The sequence below is a fragment of the Rhinolophus sinicus genome, chromosome 14, assembly GCF_057876585.1.
Source record: "Rhinolophus sinicus isolate RSI-liver-muscle chromosome 14, RSI-T2T, whole genome shotgun sequence".
Taxonomy (NCBI): domain Eukaryota; kingdom Metazoa; phylum Chordata; class Mammalia; order Chiroptera; family Rhinolophidae; genus Rhinolophus; species Rhinolophus sinicus.
The window spans coordinates 48,966,826-48,986,328 of NC_142514.1; the positions used below are offsets into that span (position 1 = coordinate 48,966,826).

The window sequence follows — 19,503 nt, forward strand, 5'->3', positions numbered from 1 at the left end:
CGTGATTAGGTTAAAATTAGCAAATGCCAGAACTAGATCCTTACAAAAACAATAACCAAGCCCAGTTTTTTTTCTTATTTAGCAAAACCAAAATTTGTCACCTCTTACACATGGTATACTAGGAATTTTTAATTCAGCACAAAACAGGAGAAAGATAATTTTATATATATATATATATATATATATATATATATATATATATATATATACACACACACACACACACATATATATATGGATATACATTTTTTACCATGACAATCCAGTCCTTTCCGTATAACCCATTTGGAGATTCTTCCATCTGCTGATATAGAAACGAGTATTTCTCTTTTGTCATCACCTGTTGTTCCTCGATCTTGTTCTATCCACTGTAGCTGCCATACAGGTCCCAAATGTTTTTGAGGTGATTCACTGAAACAGGGAAAGTTACTAAATATAGAATCATTATAATACTTTTTTTAAAAAGCCTTTGAGTATAAGTGATCAGGACAGCTCTGGAGAGCACCATGACCTACTTATAGAATGATGCTTTTATTGTTCAAAACCGGACCTTTACTTTAAATATTTCACACAGCAGGAAAAATAATCACTTTTCCACCTAACACTCACATTTTCTTTCTTATTTCTTGCAAAAGAAAATTTGTACTGCCTTTATATTAGGTGTCATAACAGCAAACAAGAGCAAATATTTCCCTTCTTTAAAAAATCTGTTTCTTTTACTTTATTTATTAACTTTCCCTAGTTAAGTTGTGTACATTTAGTTTATTTTAGACACATTGAATATAAGTATCTTCATCTTTATAAGGATTTTTTGCATACCTTAAATGAATAAGTTCTTTAAGTTTTATTCACTTCTCAGTGAATTTTAAAATCATGTCTCAGATTGCTGACTGTTTTCCTATCAGATTAATGGACTTCTCTGTTCCTAGTACTGACTCTCTTGATTTTGTTATGCAAACCCTCCAAAACAATAGTTCTGAATCTTTTCAAAATCATAGATATTTATGATTATTTGGTAAACGTTATGGATCCTCCTGGAAATAAACAGAAAGGCCCACACTTACAAAACTATACAAATAATTTCAAAATTAAGTTTAAGAACCCCTGCTTCAATGCCTACTTTCATCCAGTTCTAGCTAAGTTTATTCAAACACTAATATGCCAGCTCATTTTTGCCCCCTTGGTATCTAGTCTATTACAGAAACCTAATATATTCAATATCTTTTCCCTTTAACTGTTTTATTTTCTCAATATGACTTGTTCATGTATTCATTCCTATTAATATATCTATTGTTTACATACTGAAGATACAAAGGTAAGTAAGAATCCTTGCCCTCGAGGAGCTTAAAGCCTCCTCACATATAAACACCATGATACTTGCTGTGATGAAGGTATGTAAGGTAGGTACAGGATGCACAAAAGAAAGGAATGGGAATGTTTCTTGGAGGAGGTGAAACTGAAGCAATAAAGGGTACAAAGTGTCAGTTGTAAGATTAGTAAGTTCTGGAGATCTAATGTACACCATGGTGGTTACAGTTAATAATACTGTATTGTATACTTGAAATTTGCTGAGAGTGTTCTCACCACAAAAAAAGGAAAAAAGGTAACTATGTGAGGCGATGGATGTGTTAATTTGATTGTGGTAATCATTTCACAATGTATACCTATGAGTATATTTAATCAACACATTGTAACCTTTAAAAATCACACTATGTGACCTAATCATAAAATTTTTGTCAATTTTTACACCTCAGTAAAGCTGGAAAAACTTCAAGTTTTTAAGAAAAAAAAAGAATACACATAAACTGTCAAGCCAGCGGAAGTTTGTCGGTGAAGTGGGCAGAGAAGATGATGAAGGAACTATTAGGATGAAGCATTCCAGTGGGAGAGACAGGATGAGGATTATTAAATAATGGTGTGAAAAATAATGGTATCACTCTCACCAACAACATCAACACTCACTCAAAACCAAATACCTTGAGTAAATTTGTACTTCTCCCTAAGAAAGTATGTATCTCATACGTTTATCTAATTCGTGGATTCTCACCTACTATCCAGAACTGGAATGTTACTGGTGCTCTGTACGTTATAAACTGCAATGGTGCCATTGTAATAGCCGACTGCTAAAAGATTAGGTGCTCCAATTGAAAAATCCACAGCAGTAACTCCGTATGGACTCTGATACATACGTTCTGGCCACTAAATAAGATCATAATTGCATTACATTTTAAACTTGGTTTTGTAGACCACAGTACCGTAGGGTATGATGATGGCTGAACTCTAGTCTGGTGGCAAAGGGGGGGGTGAGAAGAGTGAGTCTACATTCAGTTACTCTTCTCTTCCGAACCTCCAGTCCGAGGAGGTTTCTCCAGATGAGAAAAATAAACCTCAGTCATTTCCTTTACTTTGATGACTCTTAAGAGCTCAATAATTATAAGAAACACGTACAGGATGGGCTTTTACAATAATTGTCATATTTTGGTAATCTTTCATCTGGATTTGTAGGATCAGCACAGGTCTAACCTTCTTAAAGAAACAAATAATGAGCTCCAAATTACCTAGCATATATTCCTATCTTCCAGGATCTGTTTCAGATGTTAGGATTATCCAATCATTTCTAAACAATGAATAGAAGAAGCTCTAAAACTCTCTGAGGTACTCTTTTCTGCAACTCTATCAAGAGTTTTATTGTTTTGTTTTGTTTTAATGTTTAATCTCAATCCTTTCTTGTTTTTTAACACCCTACATGGAGAAAAAGACATCCTACTGATGATGGATCTTGTATCAGTCCTTCTAGGTGTTTAAAATTGCTTCTTCCTTTCCTTTATGCTATATTAACCCAGCTTTCTACGAAACTGGGGCTATTTGTAAAAACTCTTATTTTTGTGTGCTCTTCTGATCCTTTCTAAGTTTTCCACTTTACATTTCAGTTGTAATTAAAACTAAATGTAAAGCTATAAAGTAACACATTGACTAGAGCTATTTAGCAAAACACATGACTGATTTGCATTTATTCTCTTTGAAATATTCGTGGCAATAAGATGCTTGTATTAATCTATTTTATATCCATTAAAGATGGTAGAAATCTATGTTATAAGGTGATAAGGAGTCATTCATATATTAATAAACAACCCAGTATTAAATTACTACTGTATTATGAATGTAAATTCCAAAGGATTTTCATTTATAAATTCATTCTTCTATAATTAGCTGTGATAAACAATAATGGTTCAGCTCTGGATCATCAAATCTAACAGCACATAGTAGATGTTCAATAAATATGTATTGAATGAATTTATAAATGAATTTGCTTTATTCTGTATCAACAAAAATAAGTTTTAATTGTTACGTATTCAAACCAAAGAAAATAAAGTCTTACTTGAAAAAATGTTCTTGACTTTGTTCAATTATCACATACAACTATCTACTTTATGAGAATTATGCCAACATTTAATTAAATAAAAATAAGTCTTATTTCTGTTTGGGTTACCATAGGATTCTTTATGGACCAGCAGCAAGCCAATCCTTTTTTCTGCTCTTTAAATCCAAAATGCCCATAGCCAACAGCCAAAAGGTCCTGAAAACCAGAAAAAATACATTTAAAATAAGACAGACTGTCATACAAATATTGGCAAATGTATAAAGATGCATATTAATGAATTGTGTTAAAAATTGTGATAAGGCATTTCAACTTTGAGAAAAAATACCAGTATACTACCTATTTTTACTTTATAGCTCCATCTTTCTAAACAAAACTATAATAATCACATTTTCAGACTAAAGAATACCCAAAAAGAACCAATTGCTAACCAAGTTCTTTTACATATTAATATAACCCTCCAAGATTGTATTATTACATTATAGTATCTTATGGGTTTTTGAGAATGACCTAATCATTTCAAATGTACAATAAAAGACATTTAAGTTAAAGATGGGTGCTATGGACTGAATTGTGTTTCCTTCCTCAAAATTCATACATTTAAGTTCTAATCCCCAATGTGATTATATTTGAGGATAGGGTTTTTACGAAGTAATTAAGATTAAATGAGGTAATAAGGGTGGTGTCCCAATCTCATAGGGTCAGTGGCGTTATAAAGAGGGGAAGAGATACCAAAGGTGTCGTCCACCATGAGGACACAGGGATGGCCCCCATCTGCAAGCCAGGGAGAGCACTTTCACCAGGAACCAAATCAGCTGGCACCTTGATCCTGGATTTCCCAGAATACATTTCTATTGTTTAAGCCCCTCCGTCTATGGTATTTTTGTTATGGCAGCACAAACTGATTAATGCAGCAGGTCATTTTAAGAAATGCTTATGTAAGTACATATAGACAAAAGTTTAAAAACAGCATCTTCTTTGTAATCAGAATACCTTTATAAAAATATATATTCTTATATTTTCTTGACATCATCCTACTTTCAAACCAACATCTTCTCTCCACAATTCCCTCTGCCTTAAAACACTCTTCACTGCCACCCTTTATCTCCTGGCATTGACAAATTCCTACCCATCTTTTCTGGACTCAGCATGGGCGCCACTTCCTCTAAGAAGCATTCAGGAGCCCCTCGTATGTGCTCCCACAGCACTATTGATTTTCCTTATTAAAGCATATAGAAAACCGTTATGTGGGCACGGTCTTTGTGTGACAAAATTACTACTGTATCTCTCATGTCTTCACAGAGTTCTTGGCACAGAGTAAATGTTCAATAAATACTTGTAGAATGAATTAATATTATTGATGCCATCTGTCATATATTTTTTAGCTTCATTTACAAGTATTTAATTTTAATCTCAATAGCAATATGTTAATTTTTAAATGCTAGTATATTCAGTTTTTAAATGATTCATCTGTCTTTATTACAGTCATTATTGATTTATTAAACCTCCCATATCTACATGATAGTCTCAAATAGTTTTATAAAGATAAGTCCATACAGAAAGTATTTTATTTTATTAAAAATATAAAATACATAATTTAAATAATGTGTTATTTAGGTTTCAACAAAAATAATTATAGACATCTGCTTTTTAATCACCATAACAATTACCATGTTTGCACCTTATTGGTGTGGCAATAAAATAAGAAGACTAATTCTTAAATATATATAGTACAATACACAGTTTAATTAGTTTTGACTATTTTAAAAATACACTAAATCACTAAATATTTATTCCAAAGATACTGCTGTTACACAAAAGTGGTTCGGAATCCCTAGTTGAGAATCATGTCTTCAGAACCAGTTTATAAACCACCGGAGAAAATAAATCTCATTACTTTGTAATCATCTGTGTTTTACAAGGAAACATCCCTGGCTTGATGATTCATCTAATTTATCTCAAGATGATTTTTAGCAGTGTAGTAGTTAAGAGCAAGAAAACTGGAGGCAGATGGCTGGGTTTGAATTCTACCTGTTTTACTTACCAATTGTGTAACTTTGGGCGTGTTATTTATCCTTTCTGAGCTTCAGTTTTCTCATCAACATAATGAGGAAATGAACACCTAACTCACAGTTTTTGTGTTAATACAAGTAAAATGTTTATAGTAGTGCCTGGCACATAATAAGTGCTATTTATTTGCTATTAGTAGTAGTAATAGTATTTTAAGGAATCTCAAAATTATTTCGCACATTTTCAGGGTCACTGAATGAAGTACGAGTACATATTTCTGAATATAATTAATTTAAGGAGCATACAAATTTGGGTACATGTGTTTGGTATATTTTAAAATAAGTCAATTATATACTGTCTTCCAGTTCATTTCTCAATATCTGATGCAGATTCAAAGAATGTCATGTCCCAAGTACATCTCCTAAAATAAAAATGGTAATGATTAAAAATGTAAATGTAAAAAAAACCATTTTTTGTAACTATTTGCATGTTCCCCTTTTTGAAACATGAACTTGTTTTAGGGGCATTTTAAAACTAGGGGTTATGTCCATTTAAAGACCTTGCCTAATATCTGAGGGTAAAAAAATCTTCATTAGTACTTGACAATTGCCCTTAAATGCTAGAGGTGAAATTGTTAAAATATTTGATAACTTTGTTGCTTTATAAAGGAACAAGACAAACAAATAAAGAAACAAAAACTCATAGACACAGACAATAGTTTAGTGGTTAGCAGAGGGGAAAGGAGGAGAGGGGTGGTAGATGAGGGTTAAGGGGATCAAATATATGGTGATGGAAGGAGAACTGACTCTGGGTGGTGAATACACAGTGTGATATAAAGATGATGTATTACAGAATTGTACACTTGAAATCTATATAACTTTACTAACCATTGTCACCCCAATAAACTTTAGTTAAAAAAATATATTCGATAACTTACTGGATTTGCTTTATTCCAGGCAAGGCTGCTCACATTAAGGCCTTTGGTTAAGTCACAGGAAAAGGACCAAAGTCGTTCCAAATTGGCTGGTATTGTTGATTGTTGTGCACCTATTTCTATTTCTTCTTCCTCTTCCTTCTTAACCACTTTTTCTACCTCTTCAAGATTTTCACCTTCTAAAAAGTCTTCAGGATTTTTAGGTTCCAGTTCTAAAGTTGAATCAAATAAAAATAGTATTGTCCTCTCCACCTATAGCAGCCTGCTGAAGGCTCCAAACAGCATCTCTACCTACTATTGACGCTTTCAGCACCATTAGACCTTTTGGATGTTATGGCCCAAGGGACAAAGCACCCTGAACAGCCACCTGACCTGTTGCAGCATTTTCTATTGTTCTGGGCCCCACTCAACAAATGGGCCAGAGTAGCACAGCCAAATAAGGAATATGTTGCCTCGGAATTGTGAAGAGGTCCACTAGGCATTGTTTCTCTTTTTTCACTGTAAGAGGGGCCAGATGCAACAATTTAATCTTTCACTTCAGGAGATATGTCTTGACATATTCCGCATTGCTGGACAACTGGAAATTTCACTGAGGTGAAAGGCCCTTGAAATTTTGTCAGATTTATTACTCACCCTCTGACATGTAAATGTCTTACCAATAAGTCTGCTTCTTGTTCACTAGATCTAGTCAGCATAATGTTATCAATGAAACAGACGTCTTGTGATGTCTTACTGAGGGAAAAGTTCCCTCCAGACTAAATTATAACACAAAGATGAAGAGTTGATACACCTGAGGCAAGACAGTGAAGGTGTATTGTTGGCCTGGCCAGCTGGAAGCAGATGGCTTCTGGTGGTTTTTATCAACAGTTATTGAAAAAGAAACGCATTCATTGTATCAATAGCTACACACCCTACACATCAATACCTACAATCCCTACACTAGGGAATGTGTTAATTTGCTCAGGCAATGAAACCCAATCTGGAACAGCAGCTGCAATTGGAGGCACCACCTGGTTAAGTTTATAATAATCCAGTTATTCTCAAGATCCACGTGTTTTCTATACAAGCCAAATAGATAGGTTGAATGGGGGATGTGGTGGGAATCAATACTCCTGTACCCTTCAAGTCCTTGACAGTAAAATTAATCTCTAAAATCCCTCCAGAAATGTGATACTCCTTTGGTTTACTATTTTCATAGGCACAGGCAGCTCTCGTGGCTTCCACTTAGCTATTTCCTCCCATAATAACCCTCACTCCACAGGTCAAGGATGAAAAGTGGGGATTCTGCTGGATATTTCTCTTCCAAGTATCCATTCTGAAACAGGGGAAATAACCACAGGATGGGCTCAGTGACCCATTGGACCCACTGTGAGATGGACCTGAGCTAAAACTCCATCGATCACCTGATCTCTCTAAGTCCTTACTCTCTGACTAGTGGACCCCAGTGATGTTTTGGGTCTCCTAGAATAAGTAGCAGTTCAGAGTCAGTGTCCAGTCATCCCTGAAATTCCTGATTATTTCCTTTTCCCCAAGGCACAGTCACTCTAACAAAAGGCTATAGGTTCTTTTGGAAAAAAATATTAACAGTATACACTTTTGGCAGTCTAGTGGGATACCTTCTCAAACGGACCCAGCCTCCTCTTCATTCAAGGAGTTCTGGGTGTCTAAACTGGCTCAAGTCTAGGAATTGGTTGAGGGGTTATGACTTTGTTTTGGTGTTGCAAGTTAGATTTATGTTCACATGACCTAGAACTCTTCTGCTCATACTGGTCAAGTAAGAAGTTAGGAAAAGACTGCCTTTTATGGGCTGAATTGTGTCTCCCTAAAATTCATATACTGAAACCCTAGCCCCCAGAACCTCAGAATGTAATGGTATTTGGAGACAGGACTTTAAAGAGGTGATTAAGTTACTATAAGGCCATTAGTGTGGGTCCTAATCCAATATGACCGGTATCCTTTAAGAAGAGAAAATGTAGACATACTGAGAGACACAGGAGATGCACACAAACAAAGACCATGTAAAGACGCAGCCAGGCAGTGGCTTTTTGCAAGCCAAGAAGAAAAGCCTCAGAGGAAAACAACGATGCCGGCACCTTGATCTACGACTTCCTGCCTCCAGAACTGTGAGAAAGTAAATGTATATTGTTTAAGCCACCCAGTTTGTGGTGTTTTGCTACGACAAAGCCCTAACAAAGTAATACACCACCCACCTATTTCTCTTCTGGGGACATCATGGTCAACAAGCCTGTGCCGCGGGTCTCTGAGAGTCAGACTCTTCAGGTTACTGCTTTGTCCATTATAGTAACCATACCTACTTTTTCTTGGTGAGTAAGTGCTGCCGCTTAGCACCTGCCATTCCAGGATCCAATTATCCTTATTGTATTAAGGATCCCAGTTCAGTGGCAGCAGGTCCCACTGTAATTTTTGATCTACAGAGAAGAGTGACCACAGAGCTCATCAAGAATTTTGGGGCTCCCTCTCACAAACTTATTCCCTACAATTGTGGTGAAAAGTGTGTTATCTGGACCCTCCCGGAGTGGGTGATCAGGTCATCATGATAAATCCACTCTAACATTCCAATGTCCCTAAACCTTTCAATACCTTTCTCTTTAGCATACTATGGTAGTTCTGACATTTCAGCCTCATTTAGTGAAGACCACATTTTGACCCATCATTAGCAAACAAACAAAAAAAATCTTATTAGAGCCGTTTCCAATCCCTTGAGCTACAACATTGAATCCAGAATCTCTGCTTAGTGGACCCATGTCAATAAATGTGGCCTAATCTGACTTTATATTCCTTCCATCATTATCCTATACCTTAATACCAATTTCCACTTATATTCCCCAGGTTTCTTTCTGCCTGTATAAATTGGAAAATGCATCAGTCAATTCCCCAAGAAGTCATAACAACCCAAAATGTGTACGTACTTAACAACCTCAAAATATATAAAACAAAAAACAATAGATCTGAAAGGAGAAATAAATCCACAATTATAGTTGGAGATTTCAACACTCCTCTCTCAACAACTGATAGAACAAATAGGTAGAAAATCAGGAAGGATACAGATGACCTGAACATCACTATCAATCAATTGGACCTAAATGACTTTTATAAAACACTCCATCCAAAAACAACAGAATACATACTCTTCTGAAGTGCCATCGCATATTCTTTAAGATAGACCATATTATGGACATAAAATAACTTTAACAGTTATGTAAAAGAATAGAAATCATGCAAAATATACTCTCAGACCACAATGCAATGAAATTAGAAATGAATAACAAAAAGATAGCTAGAAAGTCCCGAAATATTTGAATATTAAACAACACATTTATAAATAACACATGGGTCAATGAAGAAGTCTCAAGAGAAATTTAAAAATACTTTAATTAAATGAAAATACAACATCAAATTTTATGAGATTCAGCTAAAGCAGTGCTTAGATGGCATATATTAGAAAAGAAGAAAGTTAAATATATATCTGACATATGATCCACCTGTTCCACTGTTAGGTACTGACCAAGAGAAATGAAAGCAAATGCCCATACAAAGACTTGTACATGAATGTTCAAATCAACTTTATTTGTAAATGGCCCCAAATTGGAAACAAATATCAATCAACAGGTGAAATCATAAACATAGTGTAGGATATTCACACAATGGAATACTAGTCAGTAATAAAAAAGGAGTGAACTATTGATACATGCAACAAGATGAGTGGACCTGAAAATAATTTTGCTGAGTGAGAAGAAGACAGCTAAAACACAGCAAGTACTTAATGTAAAATATATATAATTCTAGAAAATGCAAGCTAATCCAGATAGGGATGCAAAGCAAATTGGTGGTTTCATAAGTACAGGGAGGGGTGAGGAGGAACAGGGATAAAAAGGATTATATAGAATCTGAAGAAACAATGGAGGATGATGAATACATTCATTATCATTAGATATAATTTATATACTCATTGATTGTGGTGATGTGTCAAAGCTTATCGTATACTTTAAATATGCAAAGTTTATTGCATGTCACTTATACATCAATAAAGCTGTTAAAAAATAACAATGGTATATCACTCTTTAAATGAATCCAAAACAATATAAACACCACAGCATTTTTTAATTTGGGGGAAATTTACATTTATTGATACGCATAGATTTTAGCTATACCGTTTGATAAGTTTTGGTAAATGTACACTGATATAACCAACACCCCAATCAAGACAGAGAACATATCTATCAACCATAAAAGTTTCTTCGTGCTACTTTCCAGTCAAACCCTATCCACCATTGGCAGGTACTGGTTGGATTTCTATCACCTCAGATTAGTTTTTTCTGTGATAGGCTATCAGATAAATGGGTTTGTTGTATGTATTCTTTTGCATCTGGCTTCTTCCACCTGACAATGTTTTTGAGATCTATCAAAGTTAATGTGTACGTAAGGAGCTCATTCATTTCTACTGCGAGTAGTGCCCCATTATTTGTTTATGCATTGATTGACCTGTTAATAGCTATCTGGGCTGTTTTCCAGTTTTGGGCTGTTACGAATAAGGCTGCTATGAATATTCTTATCCAAGTATTCTTTGTGGACTTATGTTTTCTTTTGTGGGGGTACATATTCAGGAACAGGATTATTATGTCATTGGATGGATCTATGATTAACATTTTTAAAATGTCCCAAAAGACTTCCAACATGGTTGTACAACTTTATATTCTCTTAGCAATATATGAAAGACCCAGTTAGTCCATATTCTTGCTAACACTTGTGTTGTCAGTCTTTTTAATTTTAGCCATTCCAGTTAGTGTACATTTTGTCATGGCTTTAACTTGCATTTCCTTGATGACTAATTATGTTCAGTACCTTGTTAGGTGTCCACTGGCCAATCATGTATGATTTTGCTGAGCTTTCTATTTAAACCTTTTACCTATTTACTATTATGCTGTTTATCTTCTTTTTATTAAACTGTTTATCTTCTTTTTATTATATTCCAAATACAAGTCTTTAGTCAGATGCATGTATTGCAAACATATTCTTCTAGTCTATTTTTTGCATTTTCCCCCTCAATAGTGTTATTCAAAGAGCAGACATTTTAACTATCTCAAAAGTCATCAATTTTTTTTCTTTTATGTCTTGGAATTTTTGTGTATTAAGTAATCTTTTCTTATGATAAGAACACAAACATTTTCTCTTTCACCTTCTTCTAGGACTTTATAGTTTAAAATTTTACATTTAAATTTGTGGTTCATTCTGAGTTAATTTATATATGAGATATGGGTTAAGGTTCATTTTCTTACCCCATATAGACATCCAATTTTTTCAGCATCATTTATTTTTTAAAAATCAGGCTTTTTTTCACTTAATCACCTCAGCATATTTGTTAAAAAATCAGTTGATCATGTAGGCCTGTGTTTATTTATGGACATACCACTCCATTTCAGTCATCCATCCGTACCTCTATCCTTAGACAAAAACCACACTGCCTTGATTGCCATCTCTTTAAAGTTAAGTCATTTGTTATCAAGTAGGGTAAGTCCTACAACTTCATTCTTCTGTTTCAAAATTGATGTGGTTATTCTAGGTCCTTTGCTTTGCCATAGAAAACTTAGAACCATCTTGTCAATTGAATTATCTTTAAAGAAATTTAAATTGGTGGGAAATGTCTCTTACCTTTACTCACATTTTCCAATTCTAGCACTCTTCACAGAGTAGATCCTAATTTCAGTTATTATTTTCCATCAGCCTGAAGAACTTCCTGTTACATGTCTTGCAATGCTGGTTTGCTGGTGACAAAGTATCTCAGCTTTTGCATGTCTGAACATCTTTTTATTTCACCTTGATTTCTGAAGAACATTTTGTCTAGGTGTAGAATTTTTCAGCACAGTAAAAATGTCATTGCTTTGTCTTCTGGCTTCTGATGAGAAATAAGGGGATTATTCACTTTCTTCCCCGAAAGTAATGTCTTTTTTGGGGCAACTTTTATGATTTTTTGACATATTACTTATGATGTGCCTTAGTGCAGTTCTTATTGTGTTTATCTTGTTTTGTTTTCATTGAACTTCCTGTAATTGTTGGTTAAAAGATTTTTAAAGTATGAAAAATTTTAATCTATTCTTTCTTCAAATATTTTCCTGCTTCCCCTCCTCTCTTTTCTACTATAATACTACAATTCCAATTATATATATGAGGTCGGACAATTAAATTCGCGAACTCATCCTAGAAAAAGTGCTACATACCTCATTGCTGAACATCACTAGGGTTAACTTCAAAGTACTCCCCTTGGGAAGCTATGCACTGATGCCTGTACCTAGTACACCCTTCAAAGCAATTTGGAAACTTTTTTCTGGAATGTCCATCAGAGCTGTCATCATGTTAGCCTTGATGTCCTGAATGTCATCAAAATGTCTTCCTTTCAATACTTCCTTTATCTTCAGGTAAAGAAAGAAGTCACTGGGGGCCAGATCAGGTGAGTAGGGAGGGTGTTCCAATACAGTTATTTGTTTACTGGCTAAAAACTCCCTCACAGACAGCACCGTGTGAGCTGGTGCATTGTCATGATGCAAGCGCCATGAATTGTTGGCAAAAAGTTCAGGTCGTCTAACTTTTTCACGCAGCCTTTTCAGCATTTCCAAATAGTAAACTTGGTTAACTATTTGTCCACTTGGTACAAATTCATAATGAATAATCCCTCGATATCAAAAAAGGTTAGCAACATCATTGCAGCAAGTTTGCAAACTTAATTGTCACATCACATGTGTCTATAATATAATAACACTGATACAAAAACCCATCAAGGACTAGGCTTTTTGGCATGATCTAGTTACAAAAAATCTTAACAGAGTATTAGAAAGTCGAATTCACCAGTATATAGAAAAAATAAAACAACATAACCAAATGTGGTTTAACTAGAGGGATTCAGTTTGTTTTAACATTTGAAAATCAAGCAATAAAATTGGCCACATTTACAGGTTAAAGAAGAAAAACTGAATGATCATTTTAATAGATGTAGAAAAAGTTTTGAACAAAATTCAACACTCATTTATCTTTTAAAAGGTCTAGCAAACTAGAGAGAGAAGAAAATTTCCTCAAATCAATAAAATACATCTAAAAAAACTACATATAACATCATATTTAACAGTGAAAAATTGAATGCTTTCACACTAAGTTCAGGAACAGGACAAAGATATTTGCAACATTGGGGCAGGAAAAGATTTCTTAGAGAGGACATGGAAAGCACTAACTACAAAAGAAAAAGCTGATAGGTAAGGCTTCATCAAAATTAAAACTTCTGTTCATCAAAAGACAAATATATTGGCAAGCCATTGACTTAGAGAAGATAGTTGCAATGTAACTTTCAAAGGGCTTATATCCAGAATACATAAAAATAAGCTCCTACAACTTGGTTAAAAAAAAAAAAAAACACAACTCAATTTTAAAATAGGCAAAGGAATTGACCAAACATTACACAAAAAAAGATATACAAATTACAAAAAGAAAGCACATAAATAAGTACTCAACATGATTAGTTTTTAGGACATTAAAAATGTTGCCAGCATCAGGTGTTATCAAGAGTGTGGAGCAACTAGTACTCTTCTACATTGCTTGTGGGATTGTAAAATGGTACAAGTACATTTGGAAGGGTATTTTGCAGTTTATATTAGGTTGGTGCAAAAGTAATTGTGGTATAAAAAAGTTAAACATACATCTACCCAATGACCCAATAATTCCATTTCCAGATATTTACCCAAGAGAAATTAAAATATATGTCCACAAAAAGACACACAAAAATGATCATAGCAAGATTTGTTTCTAATAGTCCCAAACTGGAGACAGTCCAGGTAGCCATCAACAGGTGAATTAATACTATACAAATCATTACAGTATATTCATAAAATGGAACACCACTCAGGAAAAAAAATGAACTACTTATATTCACATCAAGCTAGTAGAATCTCAAAAACATTATGTTGAGTGAAAGAAGCCAGACACAAAAGAATACTTACTATATGAATGCACTTACATGATATACCAAAGCAGTTAATCTATGGTGAGAGAAATCAGGTTAACGCCTTCTATGCGGGGTAAGGTTCAAATGGAAAACAGCACAAAAGAAAGTTTGGGATTGATGGATATATTCTCTATTTCAATTAGGGTATTAGTTACACAGGCTTATATTTTTTAAAATGTATCAAACTATACAGTTAAAATATCTGTATTCCATTTTATGTAAATCTTACCTCCTCAAAATTTTTTCTATGGTATTTCCATTTCTTAGATACATTTAAAGAAGTGATCTACCAATAGTTTTGTTTTTAAAATATCAAAATGCACAATATTTAGTAAATTTCAACCTATAACTCGGAATAGACACTTCTCCCAAGAAGACATAAAAACAGCCAACAGATATATGAAAAGATGCTTAACTTCACTATCTATTAGGGAAATGCAAATCGAAACCACAATGAGATACTACCTCACACCTGTCAGAATGGCTATTATTAACAAGACAAGTAATAACAGGTATTGGAGAGGCTGTGGAGAAAAAGGAACCCTCATATACCGCTGGTGGAAATGTAAACTGGTATAGCCACTATGGGAAACAGTATGAAGGTTCCTCAAAAAATTGAGAATAGAATTCCATACAACCCAGAAATCCCTCTTTTGGATAGATACCCCCAAAATCTGAAAACATTCATCTATAAAGATATATGTACCCCTATGTTCATTGCAGCATTATTCACAGCAGCCAAGATATGGAAACAACTGAAATGTCCTTTGATAGATATTTGCATAAAGAAGATATGGTACATATATAAAATGGAATGTTACTCAGCCATAAGAAAAGATGAAATACTGCTATTTGTGACAACATGGATGGATCTTGAGCTTATCATGCTGAGCGAAATAAATCAGACAGAAGAAGTCGAGAACCATATGATTTCACTCATATGTGGGATACAAAACTGAAAGCAGCAAATGAACAAGACAAACAAACAAACAAAAATGCATAGACACAGACAACAGTTTAGAGGTTACCAAAGAGTAAAGGGGTAGGGAGGTGGTAGAAGAGGGTAAAGGGGGTCAAATATATGGTGATGGAAGGAGAATTGATTTTGGGTGGTAAATGCACAATGAAATATATAGATGATGTACTATAGAATTGTACACTTGAAACCCATATAATTTTACTAACCAATGTCACCCCCAATGAGGGTAAACAGGGTCAAAAATATACTGATGGAAGGAGAGCTGACTCTAGGTGGTGAACATACAATGTGATATATAGATGTATATTACAGAATTGTACACTTGAAACCTATGTAATTTTACTAACCATTGTCACCCCAATAAATTTTAATTAAATAAATAAATAAATAATGAAAAGTTTACATACATGATGAAAAATTTTAAATATCAACCTAATATGAGAGAAGGAGCATAGCGTTTCATTGTTCTCTATTTTATTTTATAACCCAATTTTTGCTATAGGCATGCAGAAGTTCAATTTTGACTTGAAGGATCAAGTAAGATTTCTTGAAGCAGTTTTCCCTTATCCATACATGAAAACTGGGAATACCGTAGGGAAAGATGGGATGGGTACAAGGGTAGACTGTCAAGCATATTCTAACCAAAGGTACTAAGGCAGGAACGTTTAGGTTCTTTGTGGGAATTATCAAGTAAATCTAATGTAGCTAACTTTTAGTTGTCTCTCAAGTAATACAATGAGATAAAGCAGTCTGTGGACAGATTGCAGGTACCTTTGTATGATACATATGAAGTTTGTAATTTATTCTAGGCAATGGGAAGGTACTGAAGGGTTTTTTTAACAGTTAAATGCCATATTCAAACCTGTGTTCATGATATATCAGCATGTCAGGATGGCAGAGAAGAAAAAGAACTGGAATGGGATCAAAAGACCTTGGTTGAATGTCTAGCTTTGTCATAGTCTACGTAACCTTAGAAAGTTTCTAGAGCCTTCATTTTTTTTCATTCAAATATTGAAAGGTTGAATTAGATAATCTCTAGAATCCTTCAAAAAATACTGAGAGTATATGAGATGGGATTTGCAGCAATGAGAACGAGAAGAATGACCCTGCAATAAAATCAGGGAGATGTAACAAAAGCCAGAATCTGGAAAGTGTCAATGGAATGGAAAAGAAAGTTTGAATATGAAAGAACAACTTAATGCAGAAATAAGAAAATCATAGATGCTTACAAAGTTTTGAATCTCATTGACTACCTCTTGCTGTGAGCTCTCTAGTCGAGACTCTAGTGCTACTCACATGTTTAGTGCTGAAAGCTATATAAATGTGTCTTCTGGTAAGTGATAACCCAGTCTGAAGATTACATTTAGAAATAATTAAAAACACCATTTAATTTTTTTAATTATTTAGGTTTGTTTAAATGTGATTTTTAAAAAATACCTTTTAAAACAGGAAGCTGACGATAAGCTGCAAGTTTTGGCTGAAATACATTTTCCATTAGAACTCGTTCCATAAAAAATAAGTCCTGATGAAACTTTTCAGATTTGAATATTGCCTCTGAGTGGTCTTCTTCATCATCATGCATTTTAGCCAGAATTACATTTTCTATATCCATTAGAGAACTAGCTTCGCTATCTGTAAAATACAAAACAAGGCAATGATAAAATAATCCAAATAATATTAGATGACTCACATATTCTAAATATCTAAAAATGACATTTTGTCATTACTATTTGTTTTTTTCCAGTATTCAACAATTTAAGTAGACACTTATTGAATATATTTTATGTACCAAGCACATACAAACTACTACAACTTATTCAATATAATATAATTTCAAATTTAAGGAAATTGAATTTGTAACTGTAAAAACTCCCTCCCAAAAAATCTCCAGGAGCAGATGGTTTACTGGAGAATTCTACCAGACATTTAAAGAAGAATCAACACCAGTTCTACATAATCTCTTCCAGAAAACAGAAGCTGAAGGAAAACCTTCTAATTCAATTTATGAAGTTCCTATTTGAAAACCAGACAAAAAAAGTACAAAAGGAGATATAGACCAATATCCCTCATGAACATAAACACAAAAATTCTTAATAAAATCCCTCATGAATATAGACACAAAAATATTTCTCATGTTCCACCAGAAATATTGTAATTGCTAAAACAGAATTTATTAAAAATGTCATGTGAAAATCTCATGAAAAAATAGAAATAAATGAAATTTTACTTTTTTCTATAGTACTTGCTGGCCCTCTTTGGTCCCGATCTTTAGAAGGTACGCTTGCTCTACTACTTGAATCAACTATAGACCGTTTTACTGGTACAGACAAAAGCTCCAGGGCATTGTAAGAATCATACAAATCCCAAGTAGTAGACATTATGCCTAAATAAAGAGACATAAAGGTAAAAATTACTTTACACCAAATTCTAATATTTTAGTTTATAGATAACTAAAGTCACAGCAAATCTAAGATAAGAATATCTACTGTCTCAAAAAAAGTATTATTGTTTTACAATGGTAAGAAGTGGATAAAAATGAAAAAGAAATACATCATTAAGACACCTTAAAAGATCCTCAGCCATCACAAGTTTAGCACCTACAAATACCTTAGTGTTTTAGTGATAATTTCAAATGATCTTCACCATCCTTTCTGATCCCCACACCTCCCCTCTAGCCCAAGCTGGTACAGCAAGATCTCCTCAATCTGTCAATACAGGGCTGCTTTGATATGGACTAAAACAGCCATATTCCTTTACTTATGGTTAACATATAACATGTTCTATTCTACAAAACTTTTATTTATAATCATCTAATTCCATTTTTATCAAGAAAAATTTCCTATGTACTTATGTGAAAAGATCGTACATGTTGGGAAAATGATAGACTCTATTCTCAAAAAAACCTTGTAGAGTAGTATGGTTACTAACTTCTCTTAAATTTTTTGTTTATCTGTATTTATTCAAATGAACAAATATAACAATGATCGCTAAACAAAAATTGGATAAACGTTATTTATCTCCAAATTGAAAAAAAAAAAAAAGCTCCCATCTCTTCATTGCTGATATAACAATGAAAGGCTTATATAATAATTATTTTATCAGTGACCACATATCAGTTACATGCTAAACTTACTAAACTTTCAGTTAAGGTCAGTGATTTAGTAAACTATTCTTTTTCCTAAAAATGAAAAGAGGGTCTGAATCTAATAAATGCAACTACTTTATTGTTAGAACTTTTATTTTCATAATGTAAAATGAAGGATCTCTGGTGTTCAACAAGGTTTTCAATTAGTAGGAAGGAATGTTAACTCACATTTCATAATAACATGTCTATCTTATTGAACTTAATAGTGTCTAGCAAAGTCATACACAAAATAAATACCTCAATACTTTGCTGAATTGAAAAGGGTATAATTTCCATGTTCATGAAGTAAAAGACCATAAAAGTTATGTCTTCGAATATTGAATTACCTAACCTTGTTTTTCTTCCTTTAACTGAAAGTTTAGTAAGTTGAGCATATAGGAATACATTGTTACATAGCACTAATCACATAATTGCTACATAAATAAATACACATGTTATAAATGAGAGGTCTAAAATGTTAGGGTGATTTCAAGTTATTTCTTCTTTGAAGATAAATAACATTAGTAATTTTACTTGGGGTACATCATTACATTTGTTCATTTGAATAAATTAATCTAAGAAATAGAAAACCTCAAACCACATTCCATAATATCTTGTACAAGATGGAATAATAAATAATGAATTATTTCAACGTCCCAATTTTATACTGTTATATACTATTAAAGAAAGCTATTTTAACTAGTATCAAAAAAGTATTCCCACCTATACCTGTGTTTTGAGCATTTTTGAGTCTAAGATATGCCTAAATAGCTTTTGTAAGTTTTAAAACATTGTTTCTATCTGCTAGTTTAATTCAAGAGTAACAATTGGCTACATAATATTTACAGAAAATAATTTTACTTTTTAGCTAAGTAAAAAGACATAATCACTATTTAAAGAAAAGGTAAATAGGACTTGTAGTTCCATCAACCAAAGAAAATAACTGCTAACATTTTGGTGTATGCCCTTCCATATTCACATATACATATGTACTTAAATACATATGTATATTTTTTAATTAAAGAGCTCATATTACACATACTTTTATTAAAAACTTTTTATTGTAGTA

General features: G+C 33.4%; 1 protein-coding gene across 2 annotated transcripts in view; it reads right to left on the reverse strand.

The window, feature by feature from the left end:
- The window catches only part of DNAI4 (dynein axonemal intermediate chain 4), a 58,332-nt gene that overhangs the window by 15,717 nt on the left and 23,112 nt on the right, over positions 1–19,503 (reverse strand). For both annotated transcript variants that reach the window (XM_019732114.3, XM_088791191.1), the window contains exons 7-12: positions 17,538–17,693; positions 16,748–16,942; positions 6,327–6,535; positions 3,491–3,577; positions 2,048–2,199; positions 254–411 (exon numbers count right to left, since the gene is read on the reverse strand). In XM_019732114.3, coding sequence (XP_019587673.3) covers positions 254–411; positions 2,048–2,199; positions 3,491–3,577; positions 6,327–6,535; positions 16,748–16,942; positions 17,538–17,693 — 957 coding nt within the window. The remainder of the gene's footprint in view (positions 1–253; positions 412–2,047; positions 2,200–3,490; positions 3,578–6,326; positions 6,536–16,747; positions 16,943–17,537; positions 17,694–19,503) is intronic.